Source organism: Aulonocara stuartgranti, assembly GCF_965226115.1.
Source record: "Aulonocara stuartgranti genome assembly, chromosome: 6".
Classification (NCBI taxonomy): Eukaryota; Metazoa; Chordata; class Actinopteri; order Cichliformes; family Cichlidae; genus Aulonocara; species Aulonocara stuartgranti.
The window spans coordinates 29,366,229-29,384,273 of NC_138944.1; the positions used below are offsets into that span (position 1 = coordinate 29,366,229).

The 18,045-nt window shown below is 43.0% G+C and overlaps 2 protein-coding genes across 3 annotated transcripts in view; both read right to left on the reverse strand.

Annotated features, from left to right (window-relative positions):
* The window catches only part of LOC309708329 (voltage-dependent T-type calcium channel subunit alpha-1H-like), a 74,265-nt gene extending 70,877 nt beyond the window's left edge, over positions 1 to 3,388 (reverse strand). Inside the window, exon 1 of the mRNA XM_082536278.1 lies at positions 3,381 to 3,388. The gene's annotated coding sequence lies outside the window, so the exon portion shown is untranslated. The remainder of the gene's footprint in view (positions 1 to 3,380) is intronic.
* A 337-nt stretch (positions 3,389 to 3,725) lies between these two features.
* LOC309708331 (uncharacterized protein) lies at positions 3,726 to 16,588 on the reverse strand. 2 transcript variants are annotated; one of them, XM_082536281.1, is made up of 20 exons: positions 15,402 to 16,588; positions 14,869 to 14,968; positions 14,685 to 14,724; positions 12,213 to 12,254; positions 11,996 to 12,084; positions 11,781 to 11,877; positions 11,491 to 11,627; positions 11,197 to 11,369; positions 10,990 to 11,093; positions 10,502 to 10,896; positions 10,355 to 10,418; positions 10,162 to 10,219; positions 9,986 to 10,067; positions 9,574 to 9,900; positions 9,303 to 9,398; positions 7,552 to 9,166; positions 6,751 to 7,460; positions 6,563 to 6,633; positions 6,360 to 6,447; positions 3,726 to 5,749 (listed from the first exon to the last, which is right to left on the reverse strand). In XM_082536281.1, the coding sequence occupies exons 1-20, from the start codon at positions 15,565 to 15,567 to the stop codon at positions 4,771 to 4,773; spliced, it is 5,433 nt and encodes a 1,810-aa protein (XP_082392407.1). In that variant the 5' UTR covers positions 15,568 to 16,588; the 3' UTR covers positions 3,726 to 4,770. The 2 variants fall into 2 exon arrangements, with proteins under 2 accessions (XP_082392407.1, XP_082392406.1); XM_082536280.1 differs by having other exon boundaries at positions 11,491 to 11,633; positions 15,402 to 16,587.
* Positions 16,589 to 18,045: the final 1,457 nt, after the last annotated feature.

Sequence of the window (18,045 nt, forward strand, 5' to 3'; positions counted from 1 at the left end):
CTGTCAAAGAGTGACATTTTTATACATCGTCTCCCATTTTTTAGGACTCAGAAGTATTTCAACAAATTAATTTAATCAGGAATGAAATGATCATTTTTAATGCTTAGTGGAGAAACATTTGCAGGCAGTGACTAGTCTAGAACTCATGGACACCGTTAAACAATGGGTTTACTCCTTTACAATTTTTTGGCTGGGCCTTTACTGCAGCTTCACTTATGTACAGTGTACACTCGTTAGGTACACTCTGGCAGTCTTTGGTCCCTTCAGTACCAAAAAAAGTACCGTCATTTAAAAACCACCATCCACATGAGTATTGTTGGTGACCATGTTTATCCCTTTAAGACCACAGTGTACAGATGTTCTAATGGCTGCTTCCAGCAGGATAACACATCATGTCACACAAGCTCAGACCTTTTCAAAGAGGTAGCGCTCTGTAGGTAGAGTGTTCCCCCCATGTTGGAAGGTCGTGGATTCAAATTCACCAAACAACTACCCTGAGGTACCCTTGAGCAAAGTACCGTCTCTAAACACTGCTCCCTGGGCAGTGGATTGGTGCCCACTGCTTCACTGAGTGAATGGGTTAAATCAGGGGTGATTCTAGGATCAGAGCTTTGGGGGTGCTGAGCACCCAGAGAGCTGCCCATCCAGGCAAGGTAAACTTTACTCATCACGATGAGACGTCTTCCCCGTCTCTGTTAGTCCCTGCATCCCTAAATGCCTCCAGTTGTCCCGAGTTCCCTCTGATTGTCTAAATACTGAAACACTGATCCAACATTATCCTTTATTGATGGATCATTTGATCTTACACTTTTACCTGAATGTGGCTCCTTTTTTTGAAAAAACTTCCTCATATCCATTATGAACCTGGCTGTCTCTCTGTACACACACACACACACACACACACACACACACAACAGGAGTTATAAGGTTAATGGGCATCCAGTCAGTTAGCTAGTTAGTACCTTGGGTTCAATATCGGCACATGCACATATGACAATATAACCCGTTTCTCTCATTACATTTCAAACAGGACAGTGGTAATAACACCAGGCTACGGACAATGTTAAGTTTTAGATTTTAAATAGGCTGTATACATTTCAATGAGATCAACAGGACGGTCAAATGTTGCTGAATTTACTACAGAGCAAACATCCTCGGAAAACAAGTTTTCAACACTGCAGGTTACCTGGGTGTAATGTTTTTCAGCTAAAAAAGAAACATGGTGTGACTCCTACCTAACTATATAAAGAGTAACTGAAGGTTAAATGCAGCTAATATGTCCTGTTTTAAGCCAGGCACTTACACCTCCGCTCTGCTGCGTCTCAGCCACCATCGTTCTGGTAGCAAGAGCGCTAGAGCCAGAGCAGGGGAGAGCTGGAACAAACCATTTTGGGAGGGGGGGGGGGGGGGGGGGGGAGGTTATCTATACTTTTGTTGTTAAAATGTTCCATCTCAATTAAGTACTGTATACTTTTTATATTTTTAGTAGTGTGTCACACAAACAGCAAATATTTTCAAAAGAAGTAAGAAATCTTTGGGGGTGCTTCAGCAAAGCACCCCCCAAAAAACAAGTTTATTCATATAATTCTTGTATAAAAAAACAAGTTCACTTGTTTAAGATAATAATAATAATAATAATAATAATAATAATAATAAACCAGATCTCCTGTTGCACCAGGGATCTGGTGCAACAGGAGATTTACATCATGGATATCCAGCTGAGAAATTTGCAGCATCTGATTGATGCTGTGCCATGAATAATTAAGGTAGCTGTGAAAGAAAAAGCAGAACCAACCCAACATTAATGGGGTGTGCCTAATCAAATGGCCTCTGTTTTTCTCCAGAACAGAAGGCTCAAATGCATAACCTTCTTCCTGTAAGCCAACAGTGCTAACCACTGCACCACCCTGCAGAAATCCTAGAAATTATCTCTATGGACTTTTAAACTAGTGCGTACTTTTAAAACTCAATGTTGCACTTAAAAGGTGTTTATAACCCTCATTTGTTAAGTTGTGTGTAGCGCAAGATGACTAAAAAAAAAAGAGAGAGAGAGGTGGCGCATCATTGTTGAAAGCCCACTCACCACAACAAGGGTGGGTCATGGGGTGGGTATCTTGGCCCGTGAGTGGGAACGTGGGACAAGGCATACTTGGCAAACAAGACAAACTCAGACGGGACAAAGCACAGATAGAAACTAATGCTAACACAATATATCCATTGTTAATTTTTATTTTTATTTTGTACTATTTTTAAGAATAGACAACAGCAACAAAACAAAAAGTACAACTTAAAATTCGATTACATGATTAACATTGTATATAAACACTGTTAATGTCTAATATTGAAATGAATCTCCAGTCATACAATTTATTAACTGTATAGACATAAGCCATGTTTTAATAGATTGTTTAGAAGCCTTCTAATTAAATCACTCAGTTTGCATTGTCAAAGAAAACATAAATCAAGATAATGAGATAGAAACTACATGAACTGATGTTGCTGGTAGTATGTGAATGCCAGAGCAGGGTATTCTTTAAAGATGCTAAGTAAACTAAGTTACTAAGTCGTTGGTGGGAAGAGTGCTGCAGCGCCACTTTAAAAAGAAACAAACAAAAAAACAGAAAATCCCACAATCTTAAACCTTTAGTCTAATCAAAATACCAGAGAAAGTGATATGATTTTATCGGAAAAACATAAACAACACAGGCTGTTGGATATAAAAAGCTAACGCAGCAAAGTGTGACCCTTGTGCCCTCTTGGGACACAAACTTCAATACAAAAGCAGTAAATTTAGTTCAGTGTAATGAGTAATATCAAAAACTAACCACCTAGTATCCATCCATCATCTTCTTCCACTAATCCGGGGACGGCTCCTAGGGACAGCAGCCTAAGCAGAGAAGTCCAGATCTCCCTCTCCCTAGCCAAGAGATATAATCTCTCTTGGGTCACCCCCTAACCCAGGAGCCGCCCAAAGGCATCTTTATCAGATGTCCAAACCACCTGAAGTAGCTCCTTTCGATGTGGAGGAGTAGCAGCTCTACTCTGAGCCCCTGCCTAAGGGAGAGGCCAGCCACCCTTTGGACAAAGCTCATTTCTGCCACTTGTATCTGTGATCTGGTTCTTTTAGTCACTACCCAAAGCTCGTGACCATAGGTGAGGGTAGGGACGTAGAGCAACCCGGAAATCAAGAGCTTCACTTTTTCACTCAGCTTTCTCTTCACCGTGATGGACTGGTACAGCATCCGCATCACTCAACCTGCAGCCTGCATTAGCTTAGGAAACAGTCTTAACTTAAACTGCAACTATCCATCAGGGCCCTGTTGATGGTCAGTACAGTTTACTGAACAAGTTTCAAACAATCACAATTTTGGAGTTGGCACCTTCTCCTCCTGCGAGTGGGCCTACTCAGCTGTCAATCATAACATTGCTACCCAATTAAAAACATGACTTTTTCAACCCAAATCAGCTATAAGAACTATGAATAACGACAGAAAGCATTCTTGGGAAAATTTAACTGAGGAGCACTGCCTTTATTTTGACTCTAGTCCCATCCACTAACATGGAGAGGGCAGTACTTATGAAACTATACTGCAGCCAGACAGCAGGTAGCCACAGAGACGCTTTGGCTTCATTTTTCTGGAGCTGTCAGGTCATCCATGTTTTCTACAGTCATTAGAAGCACATAAAGCAACTGAGATTTCAAACACCAAGAAACAAACAAAAAACACAACTTGGGGATTTTAATGAGGTCAAAACATTTTAATAAAAAAAAAAATCTTTTGTAAGAAGTCTTGTCCTCCAATTTGTTCAACTTCCATCACATTTCACTTTCGCAACAGCACACACACATTCGCTCACTGACAATGTGCTAGCTACTAAACCTTTGGAACAGAAACATGCTGACTGATCTGTCAGTATTATAAACATCTTATACAATCCAGTGTAACATGAACGCATAAAAGTCTGCTTCAACTTCAAGGACCACATTAGTAATTTCTCATTTTAGCCCATTAATCACAAATTTCCAGAGTTTCATAATTTACCAGGTAGCAATCAGATTTTATGTCACGTTCAATAAGACAAATCAACCAGCATAACATTAACCTTACTTGGTTTGCCTGTTCAGAAATTTTCCGTTGCCTTTCTTGGAAATTATTCATCACAAAAAAAAAAAAGAGAGAGAGGAAAAAAAAAGAAGAAAAAATATACCGGCATGAACTGAACCAACAATTGCCAAAAAGGAAGAAAAAACAATGATAATAGCGTATACGATTTCATGGTTAATGAGCTAAAATGTGCTGGCAGCGTTCTCCAGAAAGACAGCCCTCAAAGGAGTGAAGAGTTTCACATTTAAGTCCTGAATAGCACACAGGGATGTGAGCAAAACAAACTGAGGAGAATTTATTACATAAAGCAAGAGTTAATCTATATTTACAAATGAATCAGAGGCAGATAATCTGCAGTTCCTCCTCTGCCAAAAAGAAATCACATCCCTGAGCACAGTTTGTGTATAGCAGTTCACGTCAGAGTCCTGCAGCTCTAGTTTGACCACAACAGCACAGTTGTTCCCCGGCCCAGAGTCTGCAAAGACGTTCACATTGAATATTGAAGAGACCTCAGCTGCAGTCTTTCTGCATTACAGGAACAAGGGTACCGTGGAGAGCTGCAGAGACAGGAAGCATCAGAACAGCTGACATTTATCAGTTTCCTTGTAGCAGGATGCCAGTGTTAGCCGTTATCTTTACGTCCTAATCTCCTTGCAGCTTTGAGTTATGCCTCTGTTAATGCAGAGCCTTTCTCTCTGCCCTCTTCATCCTCCTCCCCATCTCTGTCTTTGTTCTTTTTGCGTTTCTTTTTCTTGTGCTTGTGCTTCTTGTGTTCTGCCTCTTTGTCCTGGCTGCTGCGTTTCTTGTGCTTTTTGTGCCTTTTAACTTTCTTGTGTTTCTTCTTCTTCTTGTCTGTCGTGGTGGTGGCTGAGCCGCTGTGGTTACTTGGGGTGGGGCTGTGGGAGCGCTGGCTGAGGGACAGACTGGCGCTGCCGCTTCGCCCTCTCTCAGGCTCAGAACCTTCGCCTTCGCTGTAGTCGGGCACGAAAGCTGCCTCGTCTGTCTCGCGGCCGAGGTCGGAGCACAAACGCTGTCTCCTGGGCTCGGGGGCCCGACTTTCCTCTCGCCCTCCTCCACCTCTGACTTCTGCTGCTCTCTCCTCCTTCCCTGGAGCTACTCGCCCTTCCTCTCTTCCTCCACCTCGCCGCTCCTCTTCTCTTGCAGAAGCTCTTCCTTCTTCTCTCACTCCTCTCCCCTCTTCCCTCACGATTTTAATTTTGGTTGATTTGTCCAAGTTTGTCTGGCCCGTCCTACCACCCTTACCCTCTTCCCTTGTGGCTCTTCCCTTCTTCTCCTCCTTCACTGCTCCTTTCCTCTCTTCTCTTGTAGCATCCCGGGTTTCAGTCCTAATAGGCTTAGGTGCTTCCTGCTGCAGCTCTCTACCTCGAGGCCTCTGCAGCACTGGGGAAGGCTCCTTGGTTACACTAAGCTCATTTTCCTGGCCTTCTTCGTCATCTTCCCTCTCCCACTTGGAGCGGGGAGGAGGCTGAATGAGCGGTTCCTCCCTGGCCGGGCTGAGCACCGGGCTCAAGCTCGGGCTGCGTGCACGGGTTTTTACGGGGCTCGGTGGAGGCTGTTCTGCAGGTTTCGAAGGCAAACTCTTCTGGTCTTTCTCCGAGTCCTGCTTTGTTTCATGAGACGACCTTTTGTAAGGAAAAACAAGTTTTTAGAAAAGCTTAAACATCTCAATACGAGCAGATACGACACCACAGTTTAGACAATAGTACAATTTTCTTTGGGAAACACTTTTCTATCAAACTTGAGCTGCAACAACAGTTTATACTTGCTTCACCTTAAATTTATTTTTATGTCCACAAAATTAAAAAAAAAATTGAATAACTATCAATAATTAGACCCTAATCCTAAGATATTTTGTGTCTAATGTATTTTTACAAAGAACAAAAACAAAAATTACACAACTACACAAGTCATGTAATTCAATGTGAGTTTCACTGTGCCACTGAACTCATTACTTTGCTTTGGCAACACTAAAATAATGAGTTTTCCTAGCCCTCCCAAATAAACAGCTTTAGACTGATTACGTTTTTCAAACTCCTCTTCTGTTGCTAATGAACCGCTGACAGAAACAGATAGAAACAATTTAAATTCTCGTGCCATCCTAATGGAAACAACTTAAAGATGCAAATATCAGACGCATAAAATGAAGAGTGGAACAAAGTAAATAAACTACATAACATTTTGAAGTGAAAATTAAAGGCTGTATAAGGAGAAAAAAAAAGAAAAGGCACTCACTTAGTGGAGCTTGTAATGTGGCCTGTCAGAGCCTTTCGGCTGATCCTGGGTTTGCTCTTTACAGCAGCCTCCTGAACGTCTTTGACCGCTTCCACGGAGGTGAGAGGAAAGAGGAAAGGTTCAATGAATGTGTAATTAGATAGCAAGACACAAAATCAAAGTTATCATTTCCTGCCATACACTCGACTCGTGCTTCAAATTACCTTCTCTGCGAGCAGCAGCTGGTTTCTCTCCAGAGGGAACGCTCCTCTCTGTTCTGTCCTTGGACGCACTCCTGGGTAATTAGAGAATATAATTACAACTATTAACAACTGTGTTTACAGACAGAACAAATGTATCATCGCGTCTTTCAGTCATGGATAAGGAGAAGCAGAAAAGCAAATGTAGTGACCTGTCAGGTTTAGCGGCTCTTTCTGAGCCCTCGCCCTTCTCCTTAGAAGATGCTCTTGGTTTCTCCTGATGGTCTGCCTGTCTCCTCGTGATGGCAGACTTCTCTCCGATCGTCATTTTATCCAGGCTGACAGATCTGCCTCCCCCGCTCGCGCCGCCTGAGTTTTTTCGTTCTGCCTTCGACGCCCTCTCACCCTCCGTGTCTCTCTCCGATGCAACCGCCACCTTTTGGGCGATTCTGTCCTTGTCTCGGTCTCTGTCAGACCCCTGACCTCTGTCTCTGTCTAAACCAGACCTCTCTCGCTCTCTGTCTGAACCAGACCTCTCTCGCTCTCTGTCTGAACCAGACCTCTCTCGCTCTCTGTCTGAACCAGTCCTCTCTCGCTCTCTGTCTGAACCAGACCTCTCTCGCTCTCTGTCCACTCCAGAGCTTCTGTCCTGCTCTCTGTCTGAGATGTGCTGCCCCTCTCCGCCACTGCCAGGTCTCTCTCTGGAGACTCCCCTCTCCGCAGATGCAGAGCGCTCTTTTCTTCTAGCTACTTCTGCTGCACTACTGTGCCGGTCTGCTTCAGAAATGCTTGTGCCAGCTGATCGCTCTGAGATTGAGGCGTTCTTTTCGTGACCAGATGAAGTTTCATCCAAGGCCGCTGCCTCAGTGCTGCCTCTTCTCCCCATATCTCTGTTCAACTTGATTATTCTTACTGGCTTAACCTGCAGATGCAAAAACAAAATGTTCAAACGGAGTTAAATTAGGGGAAATCAGTAGGAAAAATACGTTTAACAAAAGTTTCTGAGGACCTACCTGAAGGTCCATTAGAGGTCTGATGGCTGCTCGATCCGTTTCACCCCGGCCAAGCTCGCGGCTCCCTGGATGCGGAAGGATACCAGGCCTGTCAGAGGAAGGTGGGAGTCTGTGGAGTGGGGGCTGATGAGGCAAATGCGAGTGGGACATGATATCCACTCCACCTCCTAGGCCATCTATTCTCCTCAGCTTTCCGGGAGGAGGTCCAAGTAAAGAGCGACCCTCCTCTCCCATCCTCCTCCGGTTGTCCACTGGGGATGAAGGTCGGGGGAGGAGTGGGAGACCGTGTTGATGGGGGTGAGGAAGGAGACCACCGCCCTGTGGAAGATTTTTTCTTCCCCGCATGTCATGGCTGGATCGGGGGCTGTCATGAAGCGGGGGATGAGGCAGAGGTTGGTTATGGGAGGACTGTGGAGGGGTCTTCACAAGTGAAGGCCTCACAACGGAGCTCTTACCCTTTTCTTTTTTAGAGGTAGTCGAGTTGTGGGTGTCTTCTGGTTTGGCTTTAACACTCTTTAAAGGTTTAACAGCTGAGGAGGAAGAGGAAGATGATGAGGGGTCTTTCTTTTTTGCCAAAACTCCTTCTCCGGTCTTTTTCTTCATTTTGTCCGGCTTTACCTTGACCGGCTCCGTCTTTGCTTTAGGCTTTACTTTCTGAACTTTGTCCTTCTTCGTTTTTTCAGATTGAGTTTTTGATGCAGACTTGGTTGAAGATTTAACAGATGAAGCAGTGCTCTTAGAGGGCGGGGCTTTAGATGACGCAGTGTTAACAGCAGGCCTTGAAGAGATGGGAGGTGTTTTTGTGTGTGACGGTACATCGTCCATGGGTTCGTCTCTGACCGGAGTGGCATCGCCTCTGTCCACCGGCTGTTGCGACGCCTCTGGTTCTTCTCCAGCTTTCTTCTTTTTTATCTTCTTTGTTTTCAGGACTTTAGTGCTGGACTTTGTCCCTGACGAGGAAGAGGACGGGGGATGGTGAGGTGGACCAGCTCTCTCCTCTCTCCCTCTTCTCCCTCTCCCCTGGGGTGAGTAATCTCTGGATAAAGGGGACAATCTGTCCCTCTCTCTGTCTCTGCTGCCATGACCTCTGTGATGCAGTGAAGGGTGTTGGCTATCGTATTCTTTGTAGTATTTGTTGTACCAGTCTACATACTCCTTTTCCCACTGGCGCCTTTCCCTTTCAAAGCGCTCGGGGCCTGCGGGACTCGGACCCTTCAGTTCATATGGTGGTAGCTCGCGTGGAGGTAGCTTTCGTCCGCCAGGGCTGCGGCTCCGGTATGCCCCAGGGGAGCGAGATCGTGACCTAGACCTGTAAGGCCCTTCTGGCCCCTCCCAGCCTCCTCCCCGGTAGGAGGGAGGAGATCGTGGTGAGCCAGAGCGACGGTACCCATAAGACCTCGAACGAGATCGGGACCTTGACCGTGAGCGTCCATAACTGCGTCCGTTACGTCTGGAATAAGGCGAGCGAGGATAGGACCTGCCATGGGATCGTGAACGAGAGCGGGATCGGCTCGGTGAATAAGAGTAAGACCTGGATCTGGATCTAGATCTTGATCTGGACCGAGAGCGCGAGTAAGGAGAGCGGCTAAATGGAGATCGACTGAATGACCTGGACCTGGAAGAAGAGAGTCGGGCAGGAAAAAGAAGGAATGAACAGAGTGAATGAAGGGTTGAAAGAAGGATTACGCAAAAATGCAACAAATGCCTTTAAAAGCTTTGTGCATAAACAAGTTTCGTTATGTAATAAATACCTGGAGTAAGATCGCTTTCTTCTCTTTGGTGCATTTCGGTATTTCATTAGCTCTTTGTGGAAGTCTTTAGTGAACTCATCCAGCTTGGAGGTAACCCTATGTAAACAAAATTAAACACTCAGAAACATTCCAGGTTGTCTCTTGTGGTGAAACTCCAAAATAAAATAACTGTTCACAATTGCAATCCTGAGTTATGTCTGGTGCTACATGGTTTTCACATGTGCCACCACAGTCTGTCGTTAGACCCCTAAAACAAAAAGAACCCACTCACTTGTCCTGTCTGTGATGCCTTGGCCTGTAGAAGTCTTCCTTACAGAGAGGTGGCTGTGGGAGGGTGGGTGGAAGAGGGACTAGAGGGGGCTGGGTACCAGGGGGAACCCAGGGGGGGTTGAGAACTGTTGGTCCAGGGGGATAAACAGGCTGGGGCTGGTAACTCATAGCAGGAGGAGGAATAAGGCCAGGACCAGCACTGTATGGAGGAGGGTAAGCCTGAGGTGGAGGTGGATACAGGGCTGGAGATGGGTACACCTGAGGACTAGGTACAGGAGGTGGAGCTGTGTGCAGGCGACTGGAGGGGTGCTCTCCTCTACTTCGGTACCTGTAAAGATGTACACAAAAGACTTTACAGAACTGATGTTACATCACAAACACTTCACAGTTCATAGTGCATAAGCAAGATTTACCAGTGTCTGCCACCTCCGCCTGCTGCTGCTGGTGCTGCTACTGCTCCTACTCTGTGAGAGTGATTTGTCCGTGAATGGTGACCTAAAAGAGCAGAGAGCAGGCAGGCTGTTAGTTGCCAAATGTCTTCCCTTTAAGCTCATCAGATCTGCTTAAATGAATAAATTGATCTTCTGACCTGACTGATGAGATGGTCTTGTAGGTGGCAGTTGGCCAATCACTGGTAAAGTGTAGCTCTGTGGGAGAAATTATGGGTTTTTTTTAAAAAGAGAGAGAGAAAGAGAAAAAAGGTTAACATGATGAAAAACCTATGTTTTGGTGCTCTAACTAACATAACCTCGCAAACAAGTCACTATTCAGGAAGGACCCACCTGTGAGCCACTTTCTGAGGGTCCTGATGAATCAGTTGTCCCTTTAGGTTCTGGACGTGTCTCCCTGAAACACAAATAGAGACAGTGTCTGGCAAGAAAGGCTTCTTTGAACTGAATTTTTCATGGAATATCTCAGTGTAAACTTACCCTGGTGGGGGTGGTTCACCCTGGTCGGTGGAGTTGGTCGAGTGCATAGGAGAACGGCGATCAACAGCCGGTGCAGGGACTGGCGAAGCTTCTTTTTCCTCGACAATAGAAGCAGCAGCAGGGGAAGGAGAAGCAGGCGGTGGAGGAGACGCAGCAGGTGGTGCAGGAGAAGGAATAGAAGGAGCAGGTGCAGTAGGTGGGGCCTGTGTTTGAGGGGCCGTGGTGGTTGGTACATTTGTAGGAGGTGGTTGAGTGACATTGGCCAGCAGCGGGTCCTGCTGTCTCGAGTGCAGAGGCCTGACCAGCTGTGGCCGCGGTGGAGGTGGAGCTGTGTGTTGGGCCTGCTTGCGCCCATGTTTGGTGTATCCTGTCTCATTCTTAAAGTTGTTTACAGCCTACATAAGAAGGCAAACACATAATCCAGCACTTACAAAAACAGTCAAATTAAACTAATACCACATCAGACTGCAAACGTTTGAAAGCACTACCTGTCGAAGAAACTTGTTGGCAATGAGATTATCAGGTGACACATCTGACTGTTTGCACGTGAAGCAGATGTGCTCCTCTGAGTCCAACAGGGCAGTCCTAATACCTGAAAACAGACGGATCTTATTTAGACAAAAGCTCACGCGCACACACAAAAAAAAAAAAATCACTTAAAATCTTTTTTTATCGTCTACATTTTGAGAACTCACAGTCATCGCAGTAGCTGTTTCCACAGCAAGGTATGACTACGGCATCTGTCATCAGGTCATTGCAGATCGGACACAGGAGCTCGTCAGGGATTGGATCGTTTTCATCCTCAGATGACGACTGTTCATGTGGAACAAATGGAGGGCGCTCCTTCTTTCCCTGTGCGTATGCTTCCCTGTTAACAAAACAAATGCACCAGCAATATGGATAATTACCAACTAAGACATAACTTAATGTGCTATAAAGTGTTTATGAAAAACGCCATGTGTAGGCGTATGTCAGTGATTGGCACGTACGCATCTATAGCAGGTATGGCGTATTCTCCTGTGCTGGTTAACATGGCTCCCTTGGCACCTGGCTCTGCTTTCACCATGAAGCTCTGTGGTATCCCCTTACTAATTCGTACTGGCTTGGGACCCTCCACACTTTTATCCTGAACCTCAAAATGTAAAAAGGCAAAAAAAGAAAACCCAAAACAACAAAAATTAACATTAACCAAAACATGACGGTTACTTTTTTAGACGTTACACAACAATGTTGTAAAATATAGCAACACAGACAAAGATCAAACAATACTGTTAATTACCATTAGCATGGGGCACTGTCGAATGTAGTGACCGGCCTTTCCACAACGAAAGCAGGTGTAGTGAGCAGGTGGAGGTCCGACTGCCTTCTTGGAGTAACTGGAGGCACAAGTTACAGAGTTAAACACACGCCCAGCTAGACAATGAATTGAAATACACATTACATGCTTCATTTTGAATTTAATTAGATGCTCAAGTGTGGCGATTGTATACTAACTGTATTGGATCATATTCGTGATTCGACTGAGTCATCATGGCTTTAATCTTGTCCTCCTCGGATGCATTTGCGTCAACCAAGTTAGCAGTCTAAAACATTGATTTAGAAGAGATATAAGAATCAGAACAATGTCAACCCCTCAAGAAAAAACCAAAAAAAAAACAACCCATCTTTTTAGCTTTTCTGGCGTTACAGCAAGCATACACAGAAACAGTACCTTCGCAAGTTGGGCGAACGACAATGAAGGAGAAGAGTCCGTCTGCAGGAGAATCAGAGCACATATATTAAAAGGTATTAACATGATAGATTTTAGACACACTGGAAGACAAGAGCCCCGACAGTTCCCCACCACATCTGTGACCAATCCCTTAGAGCCTCCGTTTGTTTCTTCAAACATAATTAGCACCTCTGTTTAGCCTCCAAAGTGCCTGACAAAGGTAATGCACGAGTAGCAATTAACAAAAGAAATAAAAAAAATCAACACGTGGATTACAAGTGGTGCGTGCCGTTTTAAGTCCAACTCCTCTAAATAGTCAGCAAATCTAGAAGGAAAAAAAAACTAATACTCTGAAAGCCTCTAAGCTTGTGTCTTTTCAGAGATTTTTTACATGGATGAGATCTTTGGGGGGGAATAGAGTAAAATACAAATACCCAAAAAACACACAGCGATGTGATGCAAACTCCATACTGAATGTATTATCTACTGCCTTTGCAAAGCAACAAAAGTATTACAGCACCAAAAAAAATTTTAATGAGATTGTGCGCTTTAGTCGCATGTTTAAGAACTCATGACGAGACAGAAAATTGTAAAAACATCTACTTTTGCTGTTCTTTAGCATATGCAAGTCTTCCGAGCCTTTAACTATGGTAATGTCCAAGAGCTTCTGCTTAAACACATCACGCCTCCTTAAGTATTTGGGGCTTATCAGCAAATACTACCAACACATCCCTCTAAATCCTATATCCAAAGCTTCTTCTGCAGTGGGTAGCAGAGGGCAATTTTCTCAAAGGAATACTTGACATTTAATTTAAGTATGCAGTTTCCCCTCACTAGGGCACAGTGATTTAAGCTTGTCAAACGAAGTTGTCACAAATATTCAAAACTCATCAAAAAGTTCAAGAATGCTTTCTGTAAACTAATGAGCTAGCAAGGAGCAGAGCCAACCTATTAAAAAAAAAATGCAGACACAGGAAGCTGTCAAGTATGTAGAGCTGATAAGGCACAAGTGTAGAGATCTTTCTGTTGAGGGGGTGGGTGAAATAAAAAATGCCTGGTGGAAGGAAAATGAAGTAACCGCTGTTGTCACTTATTCTCTTAACCTGTTCCCTTTAACAGCCCTACAACACCACCAACGTCACGACAGAAAGCGGAGGAGGGATGGTTCTGTCAAGAGTGGACAAAGGGTCACATTTTACACCCACATAAAAAATTTGATCTCTCTTCTTTTTTTTAAAGTAATAAAGGCTAAATGTTAGTAAACAAAAAAAGCCAGCAGGGTGGGATATCCATCATGATAAGCAGGCTCAGAGGAAACACTGGGTATTGCAGAAAGCTGTGGAGGGAACACACAGGGATCTGGTGCAAGCGGTTCTGACACTGAACCACTCAACAACTTTATTGACAGGGTCTGCAGCTTACAGCTTACAGGACACACTACACCAGCATACTTTGCACTGCAGCAACCATGGAAGGATATTTACTGATACTGTGTCTTAGCACAGTGTGGTCTAGCTTCGTAATGATCCCCCCCAAAAAACCACAGTTTTGTAAAAAACAAACAAAAAAACAAACAAAAACACACTTTGAACTGGTTTCCTTGCACAAGAGGCACTGAGGAATCTGGCTAGATTCAGTGTATCTCAGCACAGCAATGTAAATGTGAGCCTTCAAAGTTTAAGGGTTATGTGCAGTCCATATTCAGTGCAGAACAGAACATCTTCATGATTAAATTGTACAGGACAAAATAAATGACAGAAGTTTTGACTTAACAAAATATCTGAGAATGTGTATGTTTAGCAGGTTAAGCTCATAAAATGAATAAGAGTCAGTGGCAAATCTATTCCACTCATTATGTAAGATAAGTTTATATAAATTAATCACACGTTCCTTCTTTGGGTTTATAAACCACAGAAAATATTTTCACAGAAAATAAATGACAATGTATTATGAATACAAAAATACCATACTTCCTTTTACAAACCCCTTCAAAACATTTGCCTGGCATAAATCAGGCTACATAACCATTTCATTATGAAATACAGTCATTAACAGTTTAAATTGCTTGCCATGTTAATTATCAACAGTTTCAGTTCAGAGCATTACAAAAACATGGTGGCTAGTCTGTTGTTTCTCTTAGCGGCCTCATCTCATTCACACAGTGTACTTTTAATTTGTTCATTTCAAAATAAAAAAAAAAAAAGGCAGACAACCCGGGTTTTTAGAGAGAAACAACAAACTACTTTAACCTTAGTGACTCCAGGAAACCCTCAAAAAAAGACATCAAATAACACACAGAGGTCGAGAGCTCAACACAAATGTAGCCAACACACAGTGAACAGAAGATACAACTTTATCATTGTTGACAGGATGTTCTTGAGAAAGGTGACTAAAGCCAGAAAGAAGGGGGCGAGAGAGAGACAGAGGGGTGAGGAAGGAGAGTGTGTTGTTTTTGGGTTTTGTTTTACATACGGGTCTAGGAGGTCCCACCACAGCTGTGTCAGAACGATCTCTGCGGAAAACAGAAAAAAAGTAGTAAGCTACTGGCACAAAAGGAACAAACATAACCTAGAGATTTCTCTATCATTTAAAATCCACTGGTGACTACACTGTAATCATGACTCAGGCTGCAACGTTAGATTTTATGTATACATACACAATGAACGTCCTGCCAGCAGGTTTTACTCCACCAATCGGGGTGCGGCGGACGATCACAGACGAGTGTTTTGGGATGTGGGCTTCATCGTCTGTGTATTCTGTGAAACACCACACAGAACAGAAATCCAATGAGTTTACAAAATATTTATGAAATACAGAAAAATCCCAGTATTTACAGCTTATGCGATCCCAGGGCTTCAACTAAGGCTGAATAGCTGTGACAGTTAAAATAAGCACTAAATAATGACAAAGCCTTTATAAAAATAGACATTAAAAGCTCGTTCTCAAATATTAGATTGGAGGTTCAGTGTACATGAAACTGCTTGGGACAAATAAAGTAAATCCTAGAATGTCAAACTGTTTTAAAGAAATTATTAGAGGCATGTTGTAGATCCCAATGGATTTGTACATATTCTAGCCCTGTTTGTGTTTTCCCAGCAAAAGCCCTATACGTAGATATCATGCGCTGCCTCTTCCCAAAGTATCTGATTATGCTTCTCCCATAATGTAAAGAGTCAGCTCATGGCGTACCTTCTCGAGTCTGCGCATTGGTGATCTGCAGGTCGCAGTCTGTGGCCTTGAGCCGTTCCCGGGCCATAATCTGCCTTTTAAGCTCGCTGAGAGTGATATGCAGCCCATCGAAAGTGACTGTATTATAGTCCAGTTTGGAAGAAAACTTATAGTGAACACACGACATTTTTTTTTGTTTTGTTTGGATTTCTCTCTCTCTCTTTTTTTTTTTAAACAAGTCTAAGCACTTATCAAGTTAAGAACAAAGAAAAAAAAAAACACAGGCCTGGTATAACAAAATGAAAGCGTCAACACTGAACACAGGAGGCTAAATCTGGTGACTTTAATGGGTAAACCTTCTGTATTATTCGCTGAAACACTGGACAAAGAAAGGACTAATATGGGGAAAAGGTTGAGCTCGCAGATGACGACACAGTCATTATTACTGGAAATGAAAAATAATCGAGCAGCGAGGCCAAAGCGCCATGGAGCGGCGCCGTGTGCCTCTTCAGTTCTTTAAAGTCCAAGAAAATACAACAAGGTGCCACCAAATCCAAAAGAGTCCATGCAGCACAGTGTGAATATGTTACATGGGTAAATGAGGTCAAGTCCGTCGTGAATTGTCCTTGCTGGAAAACCCGGTCAGCCGCACTGCAGCTAGCAGCGGGCCTGGGGCTTCCCCAGTCCTCGCGGTAGTGTTTTGCCTTTTCGGTACAGTTTGTAATTTATAGAAACAAAACACCACCGAGCTCCACAAAAAGTCCACAAAACTGCGTGAAATGCTCCACGGCCAGTCCACAGGAGTCACACTACTGTTTAGACCCCTCCGAAAAGGTTAATCTTAAATCGAAATGTTCCGTGTAAATGTTAAGCTAATGTCAAGGCTAACATGCGACACCTCGAGATTAGCTAACGCAACTCAACACAACATGAAAGCAGGCCTAACAAAAGCTAACGGCTAACGCTGCTATTGCTGACAATGGTGTCACGCTAAACTTTGGGGCAAAAATCCACCGTCTGCAGTCAGGACGAAAAGGTTCCTCTTCACTCCACGGTTATGTCCCACCACAGAAAATAAAGTTTTGAATCCGGATGATTCTTCAGTGTAAATCCATTAAATCCATGTCGCTGATCCCAGACGACCGTCTCCTCGCTGTTTCATCAAAATGGCGCTGGACGGAACCGGATGTCGCCAGTGTCTGCTTCTTCTTTGAGGCAATGAAAAGTGGCAGCTGCGGCGTTGCATTTTACTGCCACCCTCAGCTTTTATTGCTCAAAAAAGTTAACTGAGTGAAACCCCACAATATCTGTGCACTAATCATTTAATTTTCGTAATATTGCGCTATTTCACAAGAGCCTGTCGTCTCAAGACACTTTATATTTTAAGATAAAGAAAGACACCAAAAATAATATATAAAACCCCAAAACAACAACAATCACACTACCCCCTATGAACAAACACTTGGACAGTGGAAAGGAAAAAGTCAATTTAACAGGAAGAAATCTCTGGCCGAATCGGTCACCTGAGTTAGGAGTGAGGGGAGGAAGACGGGACAATAAAGATGGCTGGATGCTGGGCAACTGGTATTTGTAGATGGATGGATTTTGTGTTTTAAATTGTAACTTTAACTGATTGTTAGTTCATGGCAATTATACATTAGTGCACTAAAGTTTTATTGATAATTAATATACATTTTGGTTATATTACATGTATTTAAATTCATTTTAAACCAATGTCATTTAAAACAAAATAACCATTTCATATGTGTATGGAAACCTGTTTCAGTCACTAAAAAAAGTCACACCCTTACACTGTACAATTAATTTGTTAGAAATAATATTAAATAATGTAATATGAACTTGAAACTCTTTACCACTTTACCATCCATCCTCTCGAGAATCAGTTGTTTTTGTCTTTATTGTATAAAACTGTAAAGTATTGTTTTATACAATATATTCTATGCAGCAAGGAGATGTTTCAGAGATTTCTTTTAAAGTTTGTACCTCTAATTTTAAGATACCTTGCTTGACATTTTGCAAAAATAACCCTTTAATTTAGATTTACCTTTGCCTGGGAATTTTTTTTAAATTTATTCATTGTATTTGTTTTGTTTCTTCAGTGGTGGAAAAATATCAGATCCTGATGACTTTAAGCAGTACCTTTATTTTGCTGATTCATCCCATTTCCTGTAAAACACAGTAGAAATGTTTTTGTGCTTCAGGTCTTCATAAATAACCAATGATGTCCTGATACGAATGCTAGTGTTAAAGAGGAAAGGCCAGTGGTGACATTTTTGGGATGTTGTTGTAAAGTCTGAAGGAAACTGAAACATATTACACATACCTCACAGCAAGTTGTGATCTTAATATAGTAGTGACTGAAAGTTCCCATTTCAATGAGAGAAAAGCAACGGCTTCACAAAGCTTGCTGCTCTATTTATAACCCATTCTTTAATTAAGAGCCTTGAGTGCACCTCCTCAGAGAAAAGTAGTAGGAAAAAAAAAAGTTGGTTCGTCAGTTCTTTTGATATGCCAAACATTTTAGTGACTTTTAGCGCACTCCTTTGGTTTTACAGATTGTGATCAAACTTGTTGTTTCGTTTAATTTAATCAGCAGACAAAACCAACCAATCCAGCTATAATATTAAGCCTACTCGGCTCTCAC